This window comes from Cyprinus carpio, chromosome A8 (assembly GCF_018340385.1).
Source record: "Cyprinus carpio isolate SPL01 chromosome A8, ASM1834038v1, whole genome shotgun sequence".
Taxonomy (NCBI): domain Eukaryota; kingdom Metazoa; phylum Chordata; class Actinopteri; order Cypriniformes; family Cyprinidae; genus Cyprinus; species Cyprinus carpio.
In genome coordinates, this window is record NC_056579.1 from 17,651,453 (window position 1) to 17,670,156 (window position 18,704).

General features: G+C 34.7%; 3 protein-coding genes across 5 annotated transcripts; 2 read left to right on the plus strand and 1 right to left on the minus strand.

The window, feature by feature from the left end:
- Nucleotides 1–7: 7 nt before the first annotated feature.
- Nucleotides 8–3,028, minus strand: si:dkey-63d15.12. Its single transcript, XM_019109721.2, has 6 exons — nt 2,745–3,028; nt 2,295–2,642; nt 2,024–2,149; nt 1,842–1,879; nt 1,633–1,734; nt 8–1,185 (listed from the first exon to the last, which is right to left on the minus strand). Exons 1-6 carry the CDS (start codon nt 2,791–2,793, stop codon nt 1,087–1,089), a joined length of 762 nt encoding a protein of 253 aa, XP_018965266.1. The 5' UTR covers nt 2,794–3,028; the 3' UTR covers nt 8–1,086.
- A 917-nt stretch (nt 3,029–3,945) lies between these two features.
- On the plus strand, nt 3,946–8,625 carry LOC122145938 (transmembrane protein 233). Its single transcript, XM_042762563.1, has 3 exons — nt 3,946–4,432; nt 7,110–7,244; nt 8,055–8,625. The coding sequence occupies exons 1-3, from the start codon at nt 4,241–4,243 to the stop codon at nt 8,064–8,066; spliced, it is 339 nt and encodes a 112-aa protein (XP_042618497.1). The 5' UTR covers nt 3,946–4,240; the 3' UTR covers nt 8,067–8,625.
- Nucleotides 8,626–9,859: 1,234 nt separating this feature from the next.
- LOC109109881 (5'-AMP-activated protein kinase subunit beta-1-like) lies at nt 9,860–17,517 on the plus strand. 3 transcript variants are annotated; one of them, XM_042762565.1, is made up of 9 exons: nt 9,872–10,000; nt 13,115–13,149; nt 13,319–13,466; nt 13,585–13,736; nt 15,071–15,164; nt 15,249–15,363; nt 15,457–15,590; nt 16,446–16,514; nt 16,921–17,517. In XM_042762565.1, the coding sequence occupies exons 3-9, from the start codon at nt 13,326–13,328 to the stop codon at nt 16,996–16,998; spliced, it is 783 nt and encodes a 260-aa protein (XP_042618499.1). In that variant the 5' UTR covers nt 9,872–10,000; nt 13,115–13,149; nt 13,319–13,325; the 3' UTR covers nt 16,999–17,517. The 3 variants fall into 3 exon arrangements, with proteins under 3 accessions (XP_042618498.1, XP_042618499.1, XP_042618500.1); XM_042762564.1 differs by lacking the exon at nt 13,115–13,149 and having other exon boundaries at nt 9,860–10,000; XM_042762566.1 differs by lacking the exon at nt 13,115–13,149 and having other exon boundaries at nt 9,879–10,000; nt 13,322–13,466.
- The last annotated feature ends 1,187 nt before the right edge of the window (nt 17,518–18,704 follow it).

Here is an 18,704-nt window from a genome sequence, read left to right on the forward strand (position 1 = left end):
ACAAAAACATCAAATGATTTAAATCTTCATGCATGACTCACTTTACACTAGAAGATGCCTGTTAATTTTGTTAGTCTTTTTTTATTCAGCTGTGGGTTCATATGTCAAATAGCCCACAGTATGTTATTGATTCTGTCTTCTGAAAGTTCACACTCAACACCCCCATACAGAATTCTGTATTCATGGGACATTTGTGAAAATACATTGAAACTAAAGATTTTGGTCAGGATGAAACAGCGTTATCTTATTGTTGAAGCACGTCATATGACTAGGGCTTTTACCGTTAAGTCACTAAATGGGGTTGCGTAGGCGGTAACACATATTAGTCGATAAACATTTTTCTGACAATTGCACCATTTATTTCTTGTCATATTCTTGTATGATGCTTATTGTTGGCTCTAATTGTTAACTTAAAGAGCTATTTCTACCTGATTTACCTCATAAAAATGAGTTTTGTTGGTATAAATTAATTGTCGGTTGATTCAGTGATGTTAAATAATGTTTTTGACTTGAATAAAACCAGTTAATTTAGATGTTGCCATTTTCGGGTTAACATATTTTAGTGTGATATGAAAAACAAAATGTTAGAATAAAACTTTGCTTATTGCTGTAGCCACCACACATTATAATTTCTCTCTACCTAAATATAATTTTAACAATTGATGTCTAATTCAAAATTCATTTTGAAAGTTTCTTTTCAGTGCACTTATAATCTTAAAAATAAACACACCGGCAGATAAACAACTGGCAAAACATATTTTTGCAATTCTATTAGGCTGCATATCAGTTTGACACTCGCCTTTTGAACAATACAATAAAAATAAGTTCAAGCATCTCTACTTAACCCTAACCTGATCACTGAATAGACACAAAACATCTTTGAAAAACATTTATCTTAAAAATATACATGCAGTTTGAACACATTACAGCTTAAAATAGACTCAAATGTGAGCCACAGCATTCAGTCTTCATGAACACTGCATGAAAAAACACTATATAAATGTATTTACAGAAAAACCTTCACAAAACTGGGCCAAGCAGGACCTTATATGCAAGGTGAAAAAATAAAATTCAGGCAAATAATGCTTAACCTTCATCCTTTGGTCCTTTCTTTAAGTGGACCTCAGAGTATGTCACTGAATCCTCTGTGCAGGTCACTGAAGTAAGTGCCTTCGCCGGACAGTTCTGAAAAACAAGTCATAACATGATACAATAATTGCATCTGGTTCCATACACAATAAAAAATTATATGATCAGTAAGTCATGCCAACTTATGTTACATTATTTTAACTCATCAAAATAAGTCGAGCAATTTCAAGTTTTTTATAAGTTTTATGAAGTCCAACTTGATGTCGGTTTAATATAATTTAAGTTGAAATGACTTGCATAACCAAGTTCAGTATACTCAAAAATTTAATGCAGCAACTGAACTTAAGTTTTTTTCAGTTGAAATAGGTGGAATATGTTTTTTGTTGTTGTTGTTGTTTGTTTGTTTGTTTTTTTGCAATGTATTAAGTGCAAATGAAAAAAAAAATCTCTCCATTTGCTTACTAAATTGTTAACATGTAAGAAATAACTAAGCATGATTTGAATACTACAGAATACTAAAGGCACTTGATGGGCAATATTTACCCCTTTTCTTGATTTTACACTGTCTTGAGGAATGTTTAATGCTGCATAAACAACATGAGTTTGGTGAGCATCTGGACAGGGTGATCCACGGGTAACGTCAACCTGAGAGTGAAATAATACATCGAAAAATACTATACTTTTCTGAAAGACCTTTAGCCCTGCCAATATTCAGAATCAATCAATCAAATAAACAAATAAACATCACTTACTAGGGATTCTTTTGCTCTAGGTTCTATTCTGCAGTGTCCTAGTTAAAAAAAATAAATAAATAAATCAGCCTGTTAAACTTTATAGTCACTTGAATTTAGTTTATTTAAAAAATGTAAACAAAGCACTCTGGGATAAACTCATAAACATTCAAGTTTAAAAGAACTTTCACAATTTTTCTTGCCTTTATAATGTATGTGAATAACACAGACAATGCAGATGATCAGCAAAACGAAGCCCAAGCCTGAAAGCACTGACCACATCGATGTGTTCATTGTGAGAGTTTGTGTTGTCACTGTTGAATTAGGCACTACAATTGTTTTGAGAGAGAAGTATAAATGTTCATCATTTTGGATTGTTCATTAGACATTTTAAGTACCAAAAATGTGTAGAGTGCATTGACTGTCCTTAAAAAAAATGGAATGAAAATAAAGCAAGTAAAAAATAAAGCTCACCCACATATACATGCGTCCCATTTCCATGTTCAACAGGTCCAAGCATAAGTAAATCCACCTGTGCTGTGCAGTAATAGATGCCACTATGATTTAGATGCACTGACAGCAGGTGCAGTGTTGCATTAATTCTCACAGATCCATTTACAGGCGATCGATGGTGAGACGTTGTTGTGAACGGTATAGTTTGATTATCTCGGTACCACTTCACCATGATTCTTTTCACGTGTGAACCAGCTTTAATGTGACAGGTGATGATGACATTTGTTCCTTCTTTTGCTGTTATCTCAGGAATTTGCCACACAGATAATATGCCTAGATTTGGCAAAGATACATCTCCAGGGACGAGACCTGTGAGAAAGCGCAAAAAGTAAAGCAATTCATTTGTTTAATTTCATCAAGCTATTGACAATAATACGTTGTGTTATCAAGGAGGAAAAGGATTGATATTACCTGTGAACCAGATGGTTACGAAGAGAGCAGAGAGGCTGATGCGTGTCATTTTATCTATACTGCAGAGACAGTGGGTTTCTCACATTAGCAGGGGCAGGTGTTTTTCATTTTTCCTGTGTGGTGTATCCAGCCGTTTGAAACAAAGCATCACCTTATCTGCATAATCTTGCACGCTACGGTGACACCCACAGACAGGCCACTTGGGCTCACATTAGAGCATTTTCACGTTTTAACTGTTGAGTCAATGACGTCATGAACTCATTTCTGTGAAATATGCATTCGTTTAGCAAATCTGTTAATTTTTAATTTATTCAAAATGCATTCAAATGCAATTCATACATATAAAAACAATTCTTGAAATTCTTGAAAAGAAGAAAAAAGTTCTTTGGCATAATCTTTTATTATAATTATATAATTGCGGCCTTATGTCTCACACGGGACAAAGAGTTTTAAGTAAGCAATTAATTCAGGTTGTAAAATGCCATGTGGTGTGCCTCACCTTTATTTATATTAATAATGCATGATATTTGTACACACACACACTCATAAGATTAAGATGTGTGCAAGGTCTAAAGAAAATATGTTATTTTTTAATTGATGGTTGCACCACATGATACTTTTAGTCATTCAATTTAAACTTATGAACTTATGTTGTTGTTTAAACCATAAAGAAACAACTATAATATAAAAAGTATACATGTCAAAATAACTAACATTTGGCTACACTTTTTGAGGTGTCCTTGTTACAGTGTAATTATATGCTTAAGTACTGAGTATTAATTAAGTACATGTACTTACTGTAGGGTTATGGTTGCATGTAATTATGCATTATTTTCTGTTATTACTAAGTACATGTAACGTGTAACAAAACACTGTAAAATAACGTGTTACCAAAGATTTTTTCTATTACTTTTACAGTGTATCATCCAGTGCACTATTGTGCATATGTAATGTGTGATACAGTTTTTATCCTCTATGATGTGCTGTTTGCGCCATTCTCACTTGCAGTACTATGCAAAAACCGTGGGAAAATTGCCAGTGTACATTTCTTGGCAGCCTTGTAATGTGATTTTGGGGCCATTATCCATATGGCTGTATCAGTTGTAACTTCAACACTGCCTTCTCCCTTTGTCAGATAATGGTAATATGGGCAAGTAGACAGACTTTTTTTCTCTGCTTGCCTCTCCTCTTACATCTTACATTGCTTCAGCGTCCTGCACACATTCTCTCTCTCTCCCTCTCTGAAGTGGGATAGTGTTCAGCCCGGGTGGTAATTAGGTCATAAGCCATCTCTGACTCACTCAACATCTCATCCATCGCCTTTCACACTTACCTAATCATCTGAAATCCCCCATGAGTGTCTTCATGAGCTCTTGCCTTCTTGTTTCTCCTCCTGTCTTCCATTCAGTTTCCTGATCTTCTCCACACGGCTCTTGTAAATGTTCTCACCATCTCCTGCTCCTTCTGAACTCCGCACCGCTTGACACTCCTGCATCATGAGCCCTGGTCTTCAGCGGTCGGATGGAAAGGCAAACCACTCTATGGATGGGAGTTTGGACCACAGTTTTGGAAGGTGTGCTGAGGCGCAGGGGGCACCACCACTGAAAAATTACATTTTTTTGACTATTTTCACTTGCTTTTGTCCAGCGTGGCCTATTAACATTGTGGCATTGGTCTTTTCTCTAATGGTGAGTACAATGGACTATTGTTTTTTTGTTTGCTTGTTTTATTATTGAGTGTATCTACCTGGATAGTTGCAAAAATGTAAATTCTGTCATAATTTGTTCACCTTCATGTCCATTCAAACCTGAATGACTTTTTTTTCTCTTAAAAGAAGATATTTGAGATTTTTTCTGTCCATACAAAACTGTTTGCTTACCAACATTCTTCAAACTACCTTCTTTTGTGTTTTTCAGAAGAAAGGTCATATAGTAATTATTTTACAGTGACATAAGAGTAAACAATTACAGAATGTTAATTTTTTTGGGGTGAACTATCCCTTTAAATCAAATTCTTAACTGAGGATACAGATCATAATGTGCAGTTTATCCTTGGTCTTATCTTTGGCTGCAGAGACTGTTTTTCTGAAAAGGTATGTTTCTTTTGGGTTTATAGTTTTGCACTTGGCAGTGTGTTATACATGCGGCTTTGAAATCTGACTAAACCTAATGTTCTTATGATCCAGACAGACGTATAAGTGTTATAAATAGACAGGCCTCAAGTATCTGTGCAGTTCATTTTGTAGCACTCCCACACTTGCAAGCAAGACTGCATACACTCTCACACACGTCTCACACACACCCTTTCCTCTACTTGAACATTCACATGGCAAGCCTGCAGATGTGCTCACTTGCACAAGGCATGTGAAAGGTGGATACTATGATGATGAACCTTCTCCGGCTCTTGTTCTCAACCAATGCTTATACTGTTGATGAACAGGAAAGTTTTTTCAGTGGTTTTCTACCTGACTTTTCACACCTTGACCTCAGAATGAGAGACACAGCTCTTACAGTCTAACCACTAACATGTAACTCATTTTTTTTATGTCAGTTAAAAAATTTTTATTTTTTATTTTTTTATGAATTTAATATATATTAAAGACCAGTGTTTCTCATTCTTTTTTGTCTTATAGTATCTAAGGCCATGACCTCATCAATACAGCTCAACATTAATTCTATATATTATATATATATCATGTAATAACTGAAATGTGGAGGCAAATACTTGAGACCTGTGTATTATTAAAGCCATTAATATTATACACACGCACACGCACACGCACACGCACACATATATATATATATATATATATATCATAATATTATTATTTTAAGATAATACATAGTACATTTAAATAATGGTGTGTAAATAACTGTGTAAATAATAAACACAAAAGTATTTAAAATAATTATATATAATATTAATGTCAGAAAAATATGTAAATGTGTGTGTGTCTGTGTAAACAGAACATTTAAATAACTGTATAAAATTCATACTGATATGTATTATTAAAAGATATATATATATATATATATATATATATATATATATATATATATATATATATATATATATATATATATATATCTTTTAATAATTGAAAAACATTAGGTTAACGCTTAATAATTTTTTTTTTTTTTTTTAGTCTAATGACAACCTTAATCTTTTAAGTAATTTCTGCATTACAGTTTTAAGCACTGCACCATAGGATTAGAGAATAATACAATGAATCACGGGGTGTGGATCAAGACAGAATGGGTATAATTGTAGCATATGATCATTTGTATATTTTTGTAAGGTACACTTATTCATGGCATAAATGTGATTCATCCGCATCATAAAAATGAATCATTTTCACCAGCTGCCCATTCCTGTCATACCATTCCCCTGCATTCAGCAATCAAATCTGTGCTTTCAAATGCCACTAGTAGACTAGAGGCGGTGGGGTCTGAATGGGGTAAAGTGCAGGCGCTTGCTGTGGAGAGCAGCACATCCAGTTTCAGGTTGACTCTGCCGCTGCTACACATTAAAACTTTAGGGCTCACTGACTACAGCAGCTGCAGATGCCACCACACCCACCTCCTGTGAGAAACTAGATCAGAGCATCACAAATCATGCAAACCAGCTCACTGCCCTCTGATACACTGGGGGTTTTATGCACACTGTAACATTGTCAAAAGTGGTTAACACATAATAATTATCTTTACAAGAGCAGAGATTTAATACTTTTAAATATTTTTTTATTCTCACTAAACTTAATGTTTATTCATGAAAAAAGTAAATAAATAAATAATATTTAATAATCCTTAAAACCACATTTACTTGAGATTTACATTCAATTTTACTTAAAATGCATAAAATATTAAAATTTAAATATTTAAATCCTATTTTTTTCATGTTTTAGGCATACATTTAACAAAATTTAGTGATGTTTACCACTAATAAAAAGTGTAGACCACCTGCTTTGTCTAAAATAATTTCCAAATTCGAAAAAAAAAAAATGGTTTTAATATGCGAATCAGCTTAGTGAAGTCAGTTCATTTTTGTCATCCCAGTAAATGTGATTTAGTGCGAGTGAGCTGTATGTCCAAGGCTCAGTTTGCTGTCTGATCTTATTAAGAGAGCTGAAATGAGGCTGGCATCTTCACTACGCCCCTCATTGCTGTCTGCTTTATGGGCCACATACTGAAGTCTAGTTTTCACTTGGAGACCTGTCACTAATGCTGCTATCTGAAGAAGCTATACATGTATTTTTAAATTAAGTAGAATTTTAAGCCTCAATCAAATTAATCTCTTTGAGTTTTTCCAACCTGATTTTTTTTATTTTGTCAAATTGTGCCTATTCTCACCTATTCTCTCATTCAGTCTCAAAGCAGTTATGATGCAGAAGACTATGAAGGAGCTCAGCGGCTGGGGAGAAAGGCTCTTCACATGGGAATCGCTTCCCTAGTCATTGGCCTTGTGATCATAACGGTCTTCTGTGTTGTACACATCACCACGGTACTCATTTGCACTAATCATTCTCAAATATATTGTAAATATGATTTGTTTAAGGAATAGTTCATGTAAAAAATGAAAATGTAGTCATTATTCACTCATGCCTCAGTCTTTTCAAGCCTGTATGAACTTTTGGAGAAAATCCTAGCCACTGTTTTCAGTATAATGAAAGTGGACTGACCAAAAAAAAAAAGAAAAAACACCATAAAAGTATTCCAAAAGTAGTTCTTATGACTCAAGCGCTATATTTCAAGTTTTCTGAAATTATACGATAGCTTTATATGGGAAACAGACTGAAATTTAACTCATTAATCACTGAAAATCTTGGAGTAATCATTGAAGGAAGCTGCAATGCCTATGTTGTGAACAACGTGTTTTATTTTATTTAATCTTTTACATTTTCAAATTCACTCACTGTCTTGGCAGTCCAATTGCAATGGTTAAAATTCAGCTGGAGGGGAAGATTATCAGTGAACTTAAATTTCAGTCTGCTCATCACACAAACCCTTTATGTGGCCTCAGAAGATCACAAGAAACGTACTGACTACTTATAGGGAGATTTTTAAACTTTTTTGAGACTTGAAAACTCCTATTCCTATTTATTCACCAGCTTTTCTCCTTTTCTGTTCCATAAGAGAAAACTGTGTTTGGAACAACACGAGGAATACTAAATTAAACTTATTTTTTTGGGTGAACTATTCGTTTAAATTATCAGTTGTATTGAACTTGCATGTTATTTAAGTAACATGATGTATGCATTGTGTTCTCATTTAGTAAGTAAATGTTTTCTACTTTTTTATATCAACAAAACAGATTGCAATCTGATAGTGGAGAAACCAGTTTGACAGGAAGACTACACTGTAAATTGGTGGTGATCAGTTCCGGTGAACGCCAGAGGACACTGTGAGCTACACCCAGAACTTGGTTCACTGTGGTGGCACCATGAGCTTGAACCATCCCAGGTTTATAAGTAATCAATATTTTCAAATGGAATGTATAAGTGGGTCTGATTTGCTCAAAGCATGGCCAAGAATCCAAACTACAAAAAATCTTACACTAAAAGTCACTTCATATTCATACCATCTCAGAATGATGTTGTTTATTTCCACAGGCAGTACAACTGCATTTGTACGTCTGTATTTGCTGAGTATCATGACACATCAAGTATTGTAAATGTGTAGTTTAGTGGTGTACATTGTATTTGTCCTAAAGCATAAAAGGATTGCTTGCACCTAAATAACTGATGCTTTTACAGAGAGAAAGAGAGAAAAAATTAAATAAAACATGTTATGTTGTATGGGTGAATGTAAAATGACAGGAAGTATGATCATTTTTTATGAATTTGAATAAATGTGCAATGTATGAACTGACTCAATACACTAAATTCACAAGTATCTGTATCAGTTATATAATGGATTATAGCAGCATATTCCCTCTCCACCTTTACACCCAATGTAATCTGCAGTGTTTGGAGTATTAAATGGATATTCCACCCCAAAATGAAAATTTTATGAATAAAGTCGTTCTTTTTGTTTTTTTTTCGCTTACAAAAATATAACCCAGACTGCACGTCTGATGGCAGATGGAGTATTCTGACAACGACTTTCATACCTTTTATGGACCTTGACACTGCTATTTACAGTCTATGGGACAGTCACAGGCCTCCCAGTTTTCATCCAAAATATCTTAAATTGTGTTCCGAAGATGAACGAAGCTTTTATGGGTTTGGAACGACATGGGGGAAAGTGATTAATGACAGAAGTTTCATTTTGGGGTGGAGTATCCCTTTAAGTATTATGATATGTAATATTATAGCCAGCTCTGGTTAAATATAGCTAAATCTGTCTCCAGTCTTGGCAATCAAAGCAAACAACTATTAGCTAAACATGCAATGGTATACTAGTGGTAGTATTTACTTTAAGTGTTTCATTGACTAGTTTTCAGTGTACTTCAATGTACGGGTGATTATAGTTATAGTAATCAGCGTGTCACTACCATCAATCTCACTTCAGTTACTAACTAGTGTTTTTCCAAGATGTAGCCTACTATTGCCACCCATGTCTGTGCTCACTGAAGTGTGCTTCGCAGAAACAGTTCCACTTATCTCAGGACCTCATTGCCAGTCATGTCATGACACTGCAAAACTGAACAGCCATGAGAATTTTGCCAGCTTCTGATGAACATGTGTGGACTCTCAAACACAGCTGTCTCACTCCATCACAGGACACACCCAATGGCACAGTCCCTATAAATAAATGAATAAGTAAATAAATAAAATATGAAAATATATTTAAAATATAAATTTTATAATATATAATTAAAACATACAAAATAAAATTACTACTAAAATATTTTAATAAAATGTCTGAAATATAAAAAATATTTTTTAAAAACACTGTATGCTCTGTTTATCTAAAATACTTCCTTTATTCTGCGTTAAACTGCAGTTTTTACGTAGTTTATGAATAAGTAGCAAATTTCTACTTTGCAGCTGATAAATATGTGGATATTATATCAAAGTTTGAGATATACACACAGTGCAAAAAAATCACCGTGTTATAGAAGAAACCAAATGTGCTCCAACACTCCCCGTCTCGTCTCCCACTGGTTTAATTCTGCACAGCTCGCTGGTTATTTCCCTTGTCCCGAGCAGCAGGCGGAAGAGGTGTGCTTAACATTTAACCTTTTTGTGAGGCAATGTGAAAATGGCGTTATGAAAAGAAACAGTCGAGGGCTACGGGCAAATAAAGTTTTCAGAGGTAAGATATTTAATCATTCGGGGAATTACCACAGTCCGAGATGAAACGGAAATAGACTGTGGTCGTTTATGTAGGCGAGGCTTACACGCAAGAACTGTAACAAAGAAAAAACGATGCCAAAATACGAACAAAGAAACAACATCCTAGTTTTTAACGTTAACTTACTTCCTTGGTATTTCTAGGTTATTCAGTTGTTAAATTCGGCTGTGTAACTTCAAACTGCTCAAACAAACGCCGTTTATGTATAAAGTGTCGTTTAAGTGACTTCCAAAACAATTGTAAACAGCGGTCAAATATTAAGTTACTTCTTTAACCTTTAATTAACATACATTGTTTGTGTAACGACTTATTAAGGAAATGTAAACGTCTTTCAAATTCATGTAAATACAAAGGTAACGTTAAGTTAGTTCGGCCTCAGTCTGTTGGTTTTCGTCTCGTGGAACCCAAACTGTTATTTGGCGCCTCTAGCTAATTTTTAGCTATACGTCGATTATCTGAAAAAGCAAAATAATAAGGTTTTTGTCATATATTTGTCGTATGTGATGTATAAATATTTAATAAATTGATAAATAATGACAAATTCTCTGGTTGTACACCTACCATCCGATACTACTAATCCCAAGCATGCGTTCGGTTGTTATGGTTACCAGGTGACGGTCGCTAGCGTTTATTTAGAAATTTAGTGGAGAAAAGATTGAAACGAAAATCTGCGCTTCGACCAACTTTTATATTTACTAAAACTTTGGCAATTATTGTATGAAAAGAACATAATTGTGGTACATTAAAGGGATAATTCACCCAAAAATGAACATTTTGTCATCAGTTACTTACCCTCAAGTTGTTCTAAACGTGTATGAGTGTCTACTGAACACAAAAGAAGATATTTTGAAGAATCTTGGTGAGCAAACAGTTGAAGATAACCCAGATAGCACAGGTACGTCTGCAAGATGTCCTCTAAACATCTGTTTGACATCTGATAGAAAACGGTGCTATCAGGGAACCATATAATTTAACAATATACATACACACACACACAAAAGAAACACACAATAAAATAAAAATAAATTAAAAAGCCCATTAAAATCACAGTATATACACACACACACACAGGTGCATCACAATAAATTAGAATGCCGTGGAAAAGTTCATTTATTTCAGTAAATTCAACTCAAATTGTGAAACTCATATATAAATTAAATTCAGGGCACACCGACTGAAGTAGTTTAAGTCTTTGGTTTTTTTTAATTGTGATGATTTTGGCTCACATTTAACAAAAAACCCACCAATTCACTATCTCAACAAATTAGAATACTTCATAAGACCAATAAAAAATGAATAAATAATAATAATAAAAAAAGTGAATTGTTGGGCTTCTGGAAAGTATGTTCATTTACTGTACATGTACTCAATACTTGGTAGGGGCTCCTTTTGCTTTTATTACTGTCTCAATTTGGCGTGACATGGAGGAGATCAGTTTGTGGCACTGCTGAGGTGGTATGGAAGCCCAGGTTTCTTTGACAGTGGCCTTCAGCTCATCTGCATTTTTTGGTCTCGTTTCTTATTTTCCTCTTGACAATACCCCATAGACCAGGGATAGGCAACTCCGGTCCTGGAGGGCCACTATCCTGCAGTGTTTAGCTTCAGCCCGCATTAAATCTCACCTGCCTGTATCTATCTAGAAATACAGAAAACACTGATTGCCTTGTTCAGGTGTGTTTAATTAGGGTTGGAGCTAAACTCTGCAGGACAGTGGCCCTCCAGACCGAAAGCCATAGACTCTCTATGACCAGATCTGGTGAGTTTTCTTGCCAGTCAAGCACACCAACCTTGGTTTCCAAATGAAATACAAAACTTGCTCTCATCAGAAAAGATGGCAAGCCCAGTTCTTCTTCTCCTTAGCCACCTCTGATGTTTTCTGTGGTTCAGGAGAGGCTTAACAAGAGGAATACGACAACTGTAGCCAAATTCCTTGACACTTCTGTGTGTGGTGGCTCTTGATGCCTTGACCCCAGCCTCAGTCCATTCCTTGTGAAGTTCACTCAAATTTTTGAATCGATTTTGCTTGACAATCCTCATAAGGCTGAAGGCATCCACTTTTTCTGCATGTTTTTCTTCCACACTTTTTCCTTCCACTCAACTTACTGTTAACATGCTTGGATACAGCACTCTGTGAACAGCCAGCTTCTTTGGCAATGAATTTTTGTGGCTTACCCTCCTTGTTAAGGGTTTCAATGATTATCTTCTGGACAACTGTCAGATCAGCAGTCTTCCCCATGATTGTGTAGCCTAGTGAACCAAACTGAGAGACTATTTTGAAGGCTCACGAAACCTTTGCAGGTGTTTTGAGTTGATTAGCTGATTGGCATGTCACCATGTTCTAATTTGCTGAGATAGTGAATTGGTGGGTTTTTGTGAAATGTGAGCCAAAATCATCACAATTAAAAGAACCAAAGACTTCCGTCTGTGTGCGTTTTAATATTTATAATATTTAATACACAAGTTTCACAATCTGAGTTGAATTACTGAAATAAATGAACTTTTCCACGACATTCTAATTGATTGAGATGCACCTGTATATGACCCTGGAGCACAAAATCAGTCATAAGGGTAAATTTCTCAAAATTAAGAATTACATATCCGAAAGCTGAATAAATAAAATCTCCCCTTATATATATTTTTTTAGGATTAGGACTGGACAATATTTGGCCGAGATACAACTAAATCAAAAATAAGGAATATGTTACATAAAAATTTAAAATACTGAGAAAATCACCTTTAAAGTTGTCCAAATTAAGTTCTTAGCAGTGCATATTACTAATCAAAAATTAGGTTTTGGTATATTTAAGGTAGGAAATTTACAAAATATCTTAATGGAACATGATCTTTACTTAATATCCTAATGATATTTGGCATAAAAGAAAAATCTATAATTTTGACCCATACAGTGTACCCCAGCGACTTAAGACCGATTTTGTGGTCCAGGGAACACACACACACACACACACACACACACACACACACACACATACATTTATTTATTTATTTTTTGGCTATTGTGGCTATCTTCAACCAGTGACCAACATTCTTGAAAATATCCTCTTTTGTGTTTAACAGAAGAAAGAAACCCATATATTTGGAACAACTTGAGGGTGAGTAAATGATGACAGAATTTTAATTTTTAGGGTGAACTATCTCTTTAAAAAAAGAACTTTTAAGACCCTAAGTGAATAGACTTCATATACTTATGAGTTAGATAAATTATGAAGAAAGGTCTTGTTCAGAATTGGAAGTCTCATTAACATGCATGTAAATAAGCAGCAGCAGCATGGGCAACACCAGCAGTGAGAGAAGCGGAGCGGAGAAGACGCAGCGGCGAGAGAGCCGTGGTGGCAAAGATGGTGCTCGACCCAAAATCCTTATGGACAGTGCAGAGGACGGAGACATCTTCCAAACAGATGATGCCAAGGTGATGTGGTTACAGTGAAATATTAACCTTGAAAACATGTTCCTTTACTAATTTATATCTCACTGCTCTGCTTCGATTTTCTGTACACACCTCATCCATCTTTCTCTCTGCTTGCTAGGAGTTTCTAGCCTGGCAACATGATCAGGAATCAGATACTAAAGCCCTGCCAGAGGAAAGGCCCACTGTGTTCCGCTGGAAGGGTCCAGGGAAAGAGATTTACTTGTCTGGCTCCTTCAACAACTGGTCAAGCAAAATCCCCTTGAGTAAAAGGTAAGTGCTGACAGATCATTAGATCACTAGCATGACATGGTAGACTATGTAAGCACAAGAAACACAGCAGGAGGTATTTGTATCGTCTTAAAAATCATAGAGCTGAATGTTCCTCAAGGTGCAACACGACAGTTGGTCCTTGATAGTGGGTCTGTTCAGATAGACTGACTCACCGACAGCAGGGGAAAATGAGAAGTTAATTGCAAATAGTAAAACAAGCTCAACTGACAGCTCTTGTGGCACAATGTTGATTTGCACAAAAATGAATTTCAATGTGACAACATGATAAAACTACAAATTAACTGTAAAATGGTGAGAAAAACAGAGGTTTTAACATAACAATTCATGTACACTACTGTTCAAAAGTTTAGGGTTATTTTATTTAAGAAATTAATACTTTCATTCAGGAGGGAGGCATTAAAGTAATCAAGCATGACAGTAAAGACTTCTACATTTAAAAAAATCTATTTCAAATAAATGCTGTTCTTTTGAACTTCGTATCAGAAAAAAATCAGTTTCCACAAAAATATGAAGCTGCATGTCTGATTTCAACCGTGATAATAATAATAAGTGTTTCTTGTGCAGCAAATCAGCATGAATAATTTCTGAAGGATCACAGGACACTGAAGACTGGCTGTTTTAATAAAAATATATTAAAATAGAAAACAGTTCACAATATTACAGATTTCTTAATATTAGTTTTTACTGCATTTTTTGGATCAAATAAATAACCCTAGTGAGCATAAGAGACTTATGTAGAAAACACTGTAGAAAATCTTACAGATTCCACGCTTTTAAACAGTAGTTCAAATAAAATAAGCTTACATTTCTGCTTTTCAATCAGCCTGATCACTTGCATTGTAAGTGAAATGATTTTGTGGTGATTAACTTTGTGCCACAAAATTGATTGAGCTTAACTCAAATTGAACCCAGAAAATGTCTTCAACCACATTATTGTGCTTAATTATCTAGCTTCACAATTTTCAAAAGAGAAAAGAAAACACTTCCCATAGCTTCTGTTAATGTAGCATTAGGACACTGATTTCTGGTATTGTAGTTTTGCCCTCTTTTATCATTAAAAACTGGGAAATTAAGACAGCACTTGCTGTGCTTTTACGTGCTCAACACTAGGGGTCAGTGTGCACTTACAGGAAACTTGAAAAAAAAACAACAGTGGACACTTGGTGATCTTATACTGAAAGCAAAAAGGCATCTTCCAGAATGTGCTGCCTTTTGATTTCGTAGCCATCATTTACTGTCATCATCATGAGTAGAAAAAGGAAAGAACCTTCCACTTGCTTTTCCTTATTGTTTTGTTCTCTCTTTTTTTACAGTCAAAATAATTTTGTGGCCATAATTGACTTGCCAGAAGGAGAGCACCAGTATAAGTTCTATGTGGATGGACACTGGACATTAGACCCCAAAGAGGTGGGAGTCTCTTATAGTTTTTGATTATCTAATAATCCTCATACAACTGTTCTTGCATGACTTTTAATTATTATTTTTTTCTAGCCTTTTGTGACTAGTAAGTCAGGTGTGGTGAATAATGTAATTAAAGTGAGGAAAACAGACTTTGAGGTTTTTGATGCACTGAAGACGGACTCTGAGAAATGTGCCGACATGTCAGGTAACTCTAAATCCATATAAATCTATTCATGAAATATGCTACAGGTTCTGATCTTATGTTTTTGTTTTTTGTTTTTTGTTTTTTTTCTAACAGAATTATCCAGCTCTCCACCTGGACCATACCATCAGGATTCCTACACAACCAAATCAGAAGACAGACTGCGCTCTCCTCCTATACTCCCACCGCACCTGCTGCAGGTGCTTCTCAACAAAGACACTGGGATCTCTGTAAGTACTGCTTTGCTACATGCTGAACATAAATTTGATCACCCAGTCTAATGACAGCAGCTGCTTTATACGACTGTCTGGCTAGACTCATCTTGCAGTCTTGTTTTCATGTATTCATTCTGCTTTATGCCCACTCCGGCAGAATTTTCTCTGTTTTCAGAGTTTTCACCTGCATCTGCCGGCCTGTTCTCACAACCCTGCAGTTTTTGATTGTTCGAAAAATATTTTGGAACAATATAAGTCTTTCTCACTTTTTATCAATTTAACACATCCTTGCTAAATAAAAAATATTAATTTATTGAAAGAAAGAAAAAAATTTACTGACCCCAAACTTTTGAACAGTAGTAGATATTGATACAAAATATTTATATTTTAAATAAATGCTGTTCTTTTTTTACTTATTCATCAAAGAATCCTGGAAAAAAAGTATCACAGGTTTCAAAAAAATAAAAATCACGCAGACATCGATTTGATGTACAAAAGAAAAAAATAGTAAAAATCAATCACTGCTCTTGAGATATATATATATATATATATATATATTATATTTTTTTTTTATTTATTATTATTTTTTTGGTTATTTATTTAGCTAGTAAGTTTTGTGGAACAATACTGTAAACTATTACCATTACTTAAACAGAAATGGATATTAAATCGTTTTTGTAAGCGCATAAAATCTGATGGAAACAAGTGATTTGAGAAAAGGTCGATTCTTTGTAAATACAGTGTTGCAGTTAAAGCGGGGCTTAAAGAGATAAGAAAAGATAACAAGCCTGTGTTTGGAAATTGCTGAGTGTGGGCAATTTTTGGAAGCAGAGACTTTCCCTAACTTGTTCCCATGTCTGCTTTTAACAGTGTGACCCAACCCTGCTGCCTGAACCAAACCATGTGATGCTCAACCACCTGTACGCCCTTTCCATCAAGGTCTGGCAGCAAACTACACACACTTCAGAAAGACACTCACAGAAAAAAATCTCTAATAATGTCCACACACTCAATGACCTGGTAACCATAACAGCTGTACACATGTTTGGGATTAATAGAAATTGTTGTTATTTAATATCCCTAATTTCAATCAATTTTTTCTTCAGTGCAACACAAAAGTAGATGTTTAACAGAATGACAGTGCTGCTGTTTTTCAGATAATGAAAGGCTGATAGGCTTCAAAAATGACAATCACCATAAAATAATTATTACTTTAATAGATATGACTGAGAAAATGAGTTATTATTTTTGGGTGAACTAATAATTTCTATTTTGCATATGGTAAAGATGACCAGCATTTTCAGTTGATATCACTGATGTGCCTCTGTTTGCTCTCCTCACACAGGATGGTGTGATGGTCCTTAGTGCGACACACCGTTACAAAAAGAAGTATGTGACCACACTGCTGTACAAGCCTATATGATCTCAATCCATCAACCTATTCTCTCTGGTTTCTGCCTTATACAGTCTTATACTGCTAAATGTTATTCATCAAAGAAAGTGACCGGACCTGTCATATATCAGCAAACTCCTGTGTCTGTGTAAGTTTATATTTGTCTGTTTCTGAATGACAGCTTGCGATCCATAAACCAATATCCACAGTGTTTGCACAACTAATGTAATGTGTTTGCTAAATGTAAAAAATATAATTTCTTATGAAGCTTGCAGACATGTAAGTGTTTTGTATGTGGCTTTTCAGTTTATGAATTTCAAAATACTCCTAGATCATTCAAAGGACATCTGTGATGTCTGTTGACACCTTTTCTATCTTTCTTTTCTTATCTTGATTCCAGGGATGTCACTAAAAGACTTTTGACATTTAATGTGAACATTCCCATCATGTTGCTCTGGATTTAGAAAGATCTGCAAATACAATGGTGAACCATTATATAACTGTTGATGAATGGACCACTGTGCTAATAAAATGCACACTAAAACATTATTTGTGTATTGTTTGTTTACATGAAACAATCACACACTGAACACTGGTAGTGTATTTTGTTGGATATGCTATATGTACTTGTTATAATTTTTTTAACTGTTCTGCTGCTTTAATGGGCTTTAGTTTGAGAACTACTAATGTCTATATGGATATGATACATTATTTTTATATTTTTCTTAATGCAAGGTTTTCTTTGTCAGATTTTACACAAAGGTAATTGAAAGTTCTCTTGCAGAAAAATGTGGTTTCTGTAAGTAAGTCTATATTATCAAAATCCCTACACAGTTATCATGGAGACAGCTTTTGTCAGTGATAAAATATGATTAGGGTTGGCTGAGACCGTTCTCAGTGTGTTTTTTGTTGTGATGTTACAAGGCGACAGTGTTGAAAGTCCTGCTAAACTGAATTAAATAATTGTGAATTAAAAAAATATGAACTCCTTTAAATTCAGCTTAACAGCTGATAACAGTTTCAGTTTCAAAAGTGGAGCATATGGGCAGGGAAGGAAAAATGCCATCTGTTACTTGGACTTGGCAAAATCGTCTGATAAGTTTGCCAGCGGCTTAATCTCTCTTTCTTTGAGATACAATGTTCAGTTAAAGTATTTTTTTTCTTAATCATAAAGGTATGTGACAGGTTTAATGAACAATGCAAAGTATATGATGCACCAAACTAGTTGATAGACTGGTTGACTTAAATAACAAGCTGCTCACATGTGCAAATAAGAAAGAAAATCAATAAAATAAAAATCCTGTCTACAAAAAGAAGGCTGTTAATTAGAGAAGAGACAGTGATTTGGTGCAAGTCATAGTGATTGGCATAGAGCTTTAGCTTGCTATAGTAAAACAAAAACACAGCTGTTGTTGCTTAAATAATTTAAACAGAGAGAAAGCCTTTGGAAACTGGAGGTAAGTTATTGAAATAGTGACTTTAACATTACCATTATGATTCAAGGGTAGCATGCAAAGGTGTCACATAATATAGTCCGAAATACATCTTTTTCATCTGTGCTGTTATTGAAAGTAATGAATTGTCTACAGTAAGATCATTAAAAATAAATATCCCACTTGTTATTTGTCATTTATAATAAATGAAATTCTGTGTTATCAACTGTGACTGAAAATGATTTTAAACCTTTTTAGAATTTATATCACCCTGCTTTCAGTATGGCTACATTTTTGTTATAT

Bases quoted from the DNA above. Each gene is read 5' to 3' on its own strand.
- si:dkey-63d15.12 (XM_019109721.2), bottom strand. From the start codon at position 2,793: ATGACACGCATCAGCCTCTCTGCTCTCTTCGTAACCATCTGGTTCACA. The intron at 2,643-2,744 runs GTAATATCAATC...GCTTTCTCACAG, and splicing joins CGTAACCATCTGGTTCACAG to GTCTCGTCCCTGGAGATGTA. The intron at 1,186-1,632 runs GTAAATATTGCC...CTTGTTTTTCAG, and splicing joins GTGTAAAATCAAGAAAAGGG to AACTGTCCGGCGAAGGCACT.
- LOC122145938 (XM_042762563.1), top strand. From the start codon at position 4,241: ATGAGCCCTGGTCTTCAGCGGTCGGATGGAAAGGCAAACCACTCTATG. The intron at 4,433-7,109 runs GTGAGTACAATG...TCTCTCATTCAG, and splicing joins CATTGGTCTTTTCTCTAATG to TCTCAAAGCAGTTATGATGC.
- LOC109109881 (XM_042762564.1), top strand. From the start codon at position 13,326: ATGGGCAACACCAGCAGTGAGAGAAGCGGAGCGGAGAAGACGCAGCGG. The intron at 15,165-15,248 runs GTGGGAGTCTCT...ATTTTTTTCTAG, and splicing joins GGACATTAGACCCCAAAGAG to CCTTTTGTGACTAGTAAGTC. The intron at 16,515-16,920 runs GTCTGGCAGCAA...CTCCTCACACAG, and splicing joins TGTACGCCCTTTCCATCAAG to GATGGTGTGATGGTCCTTAG.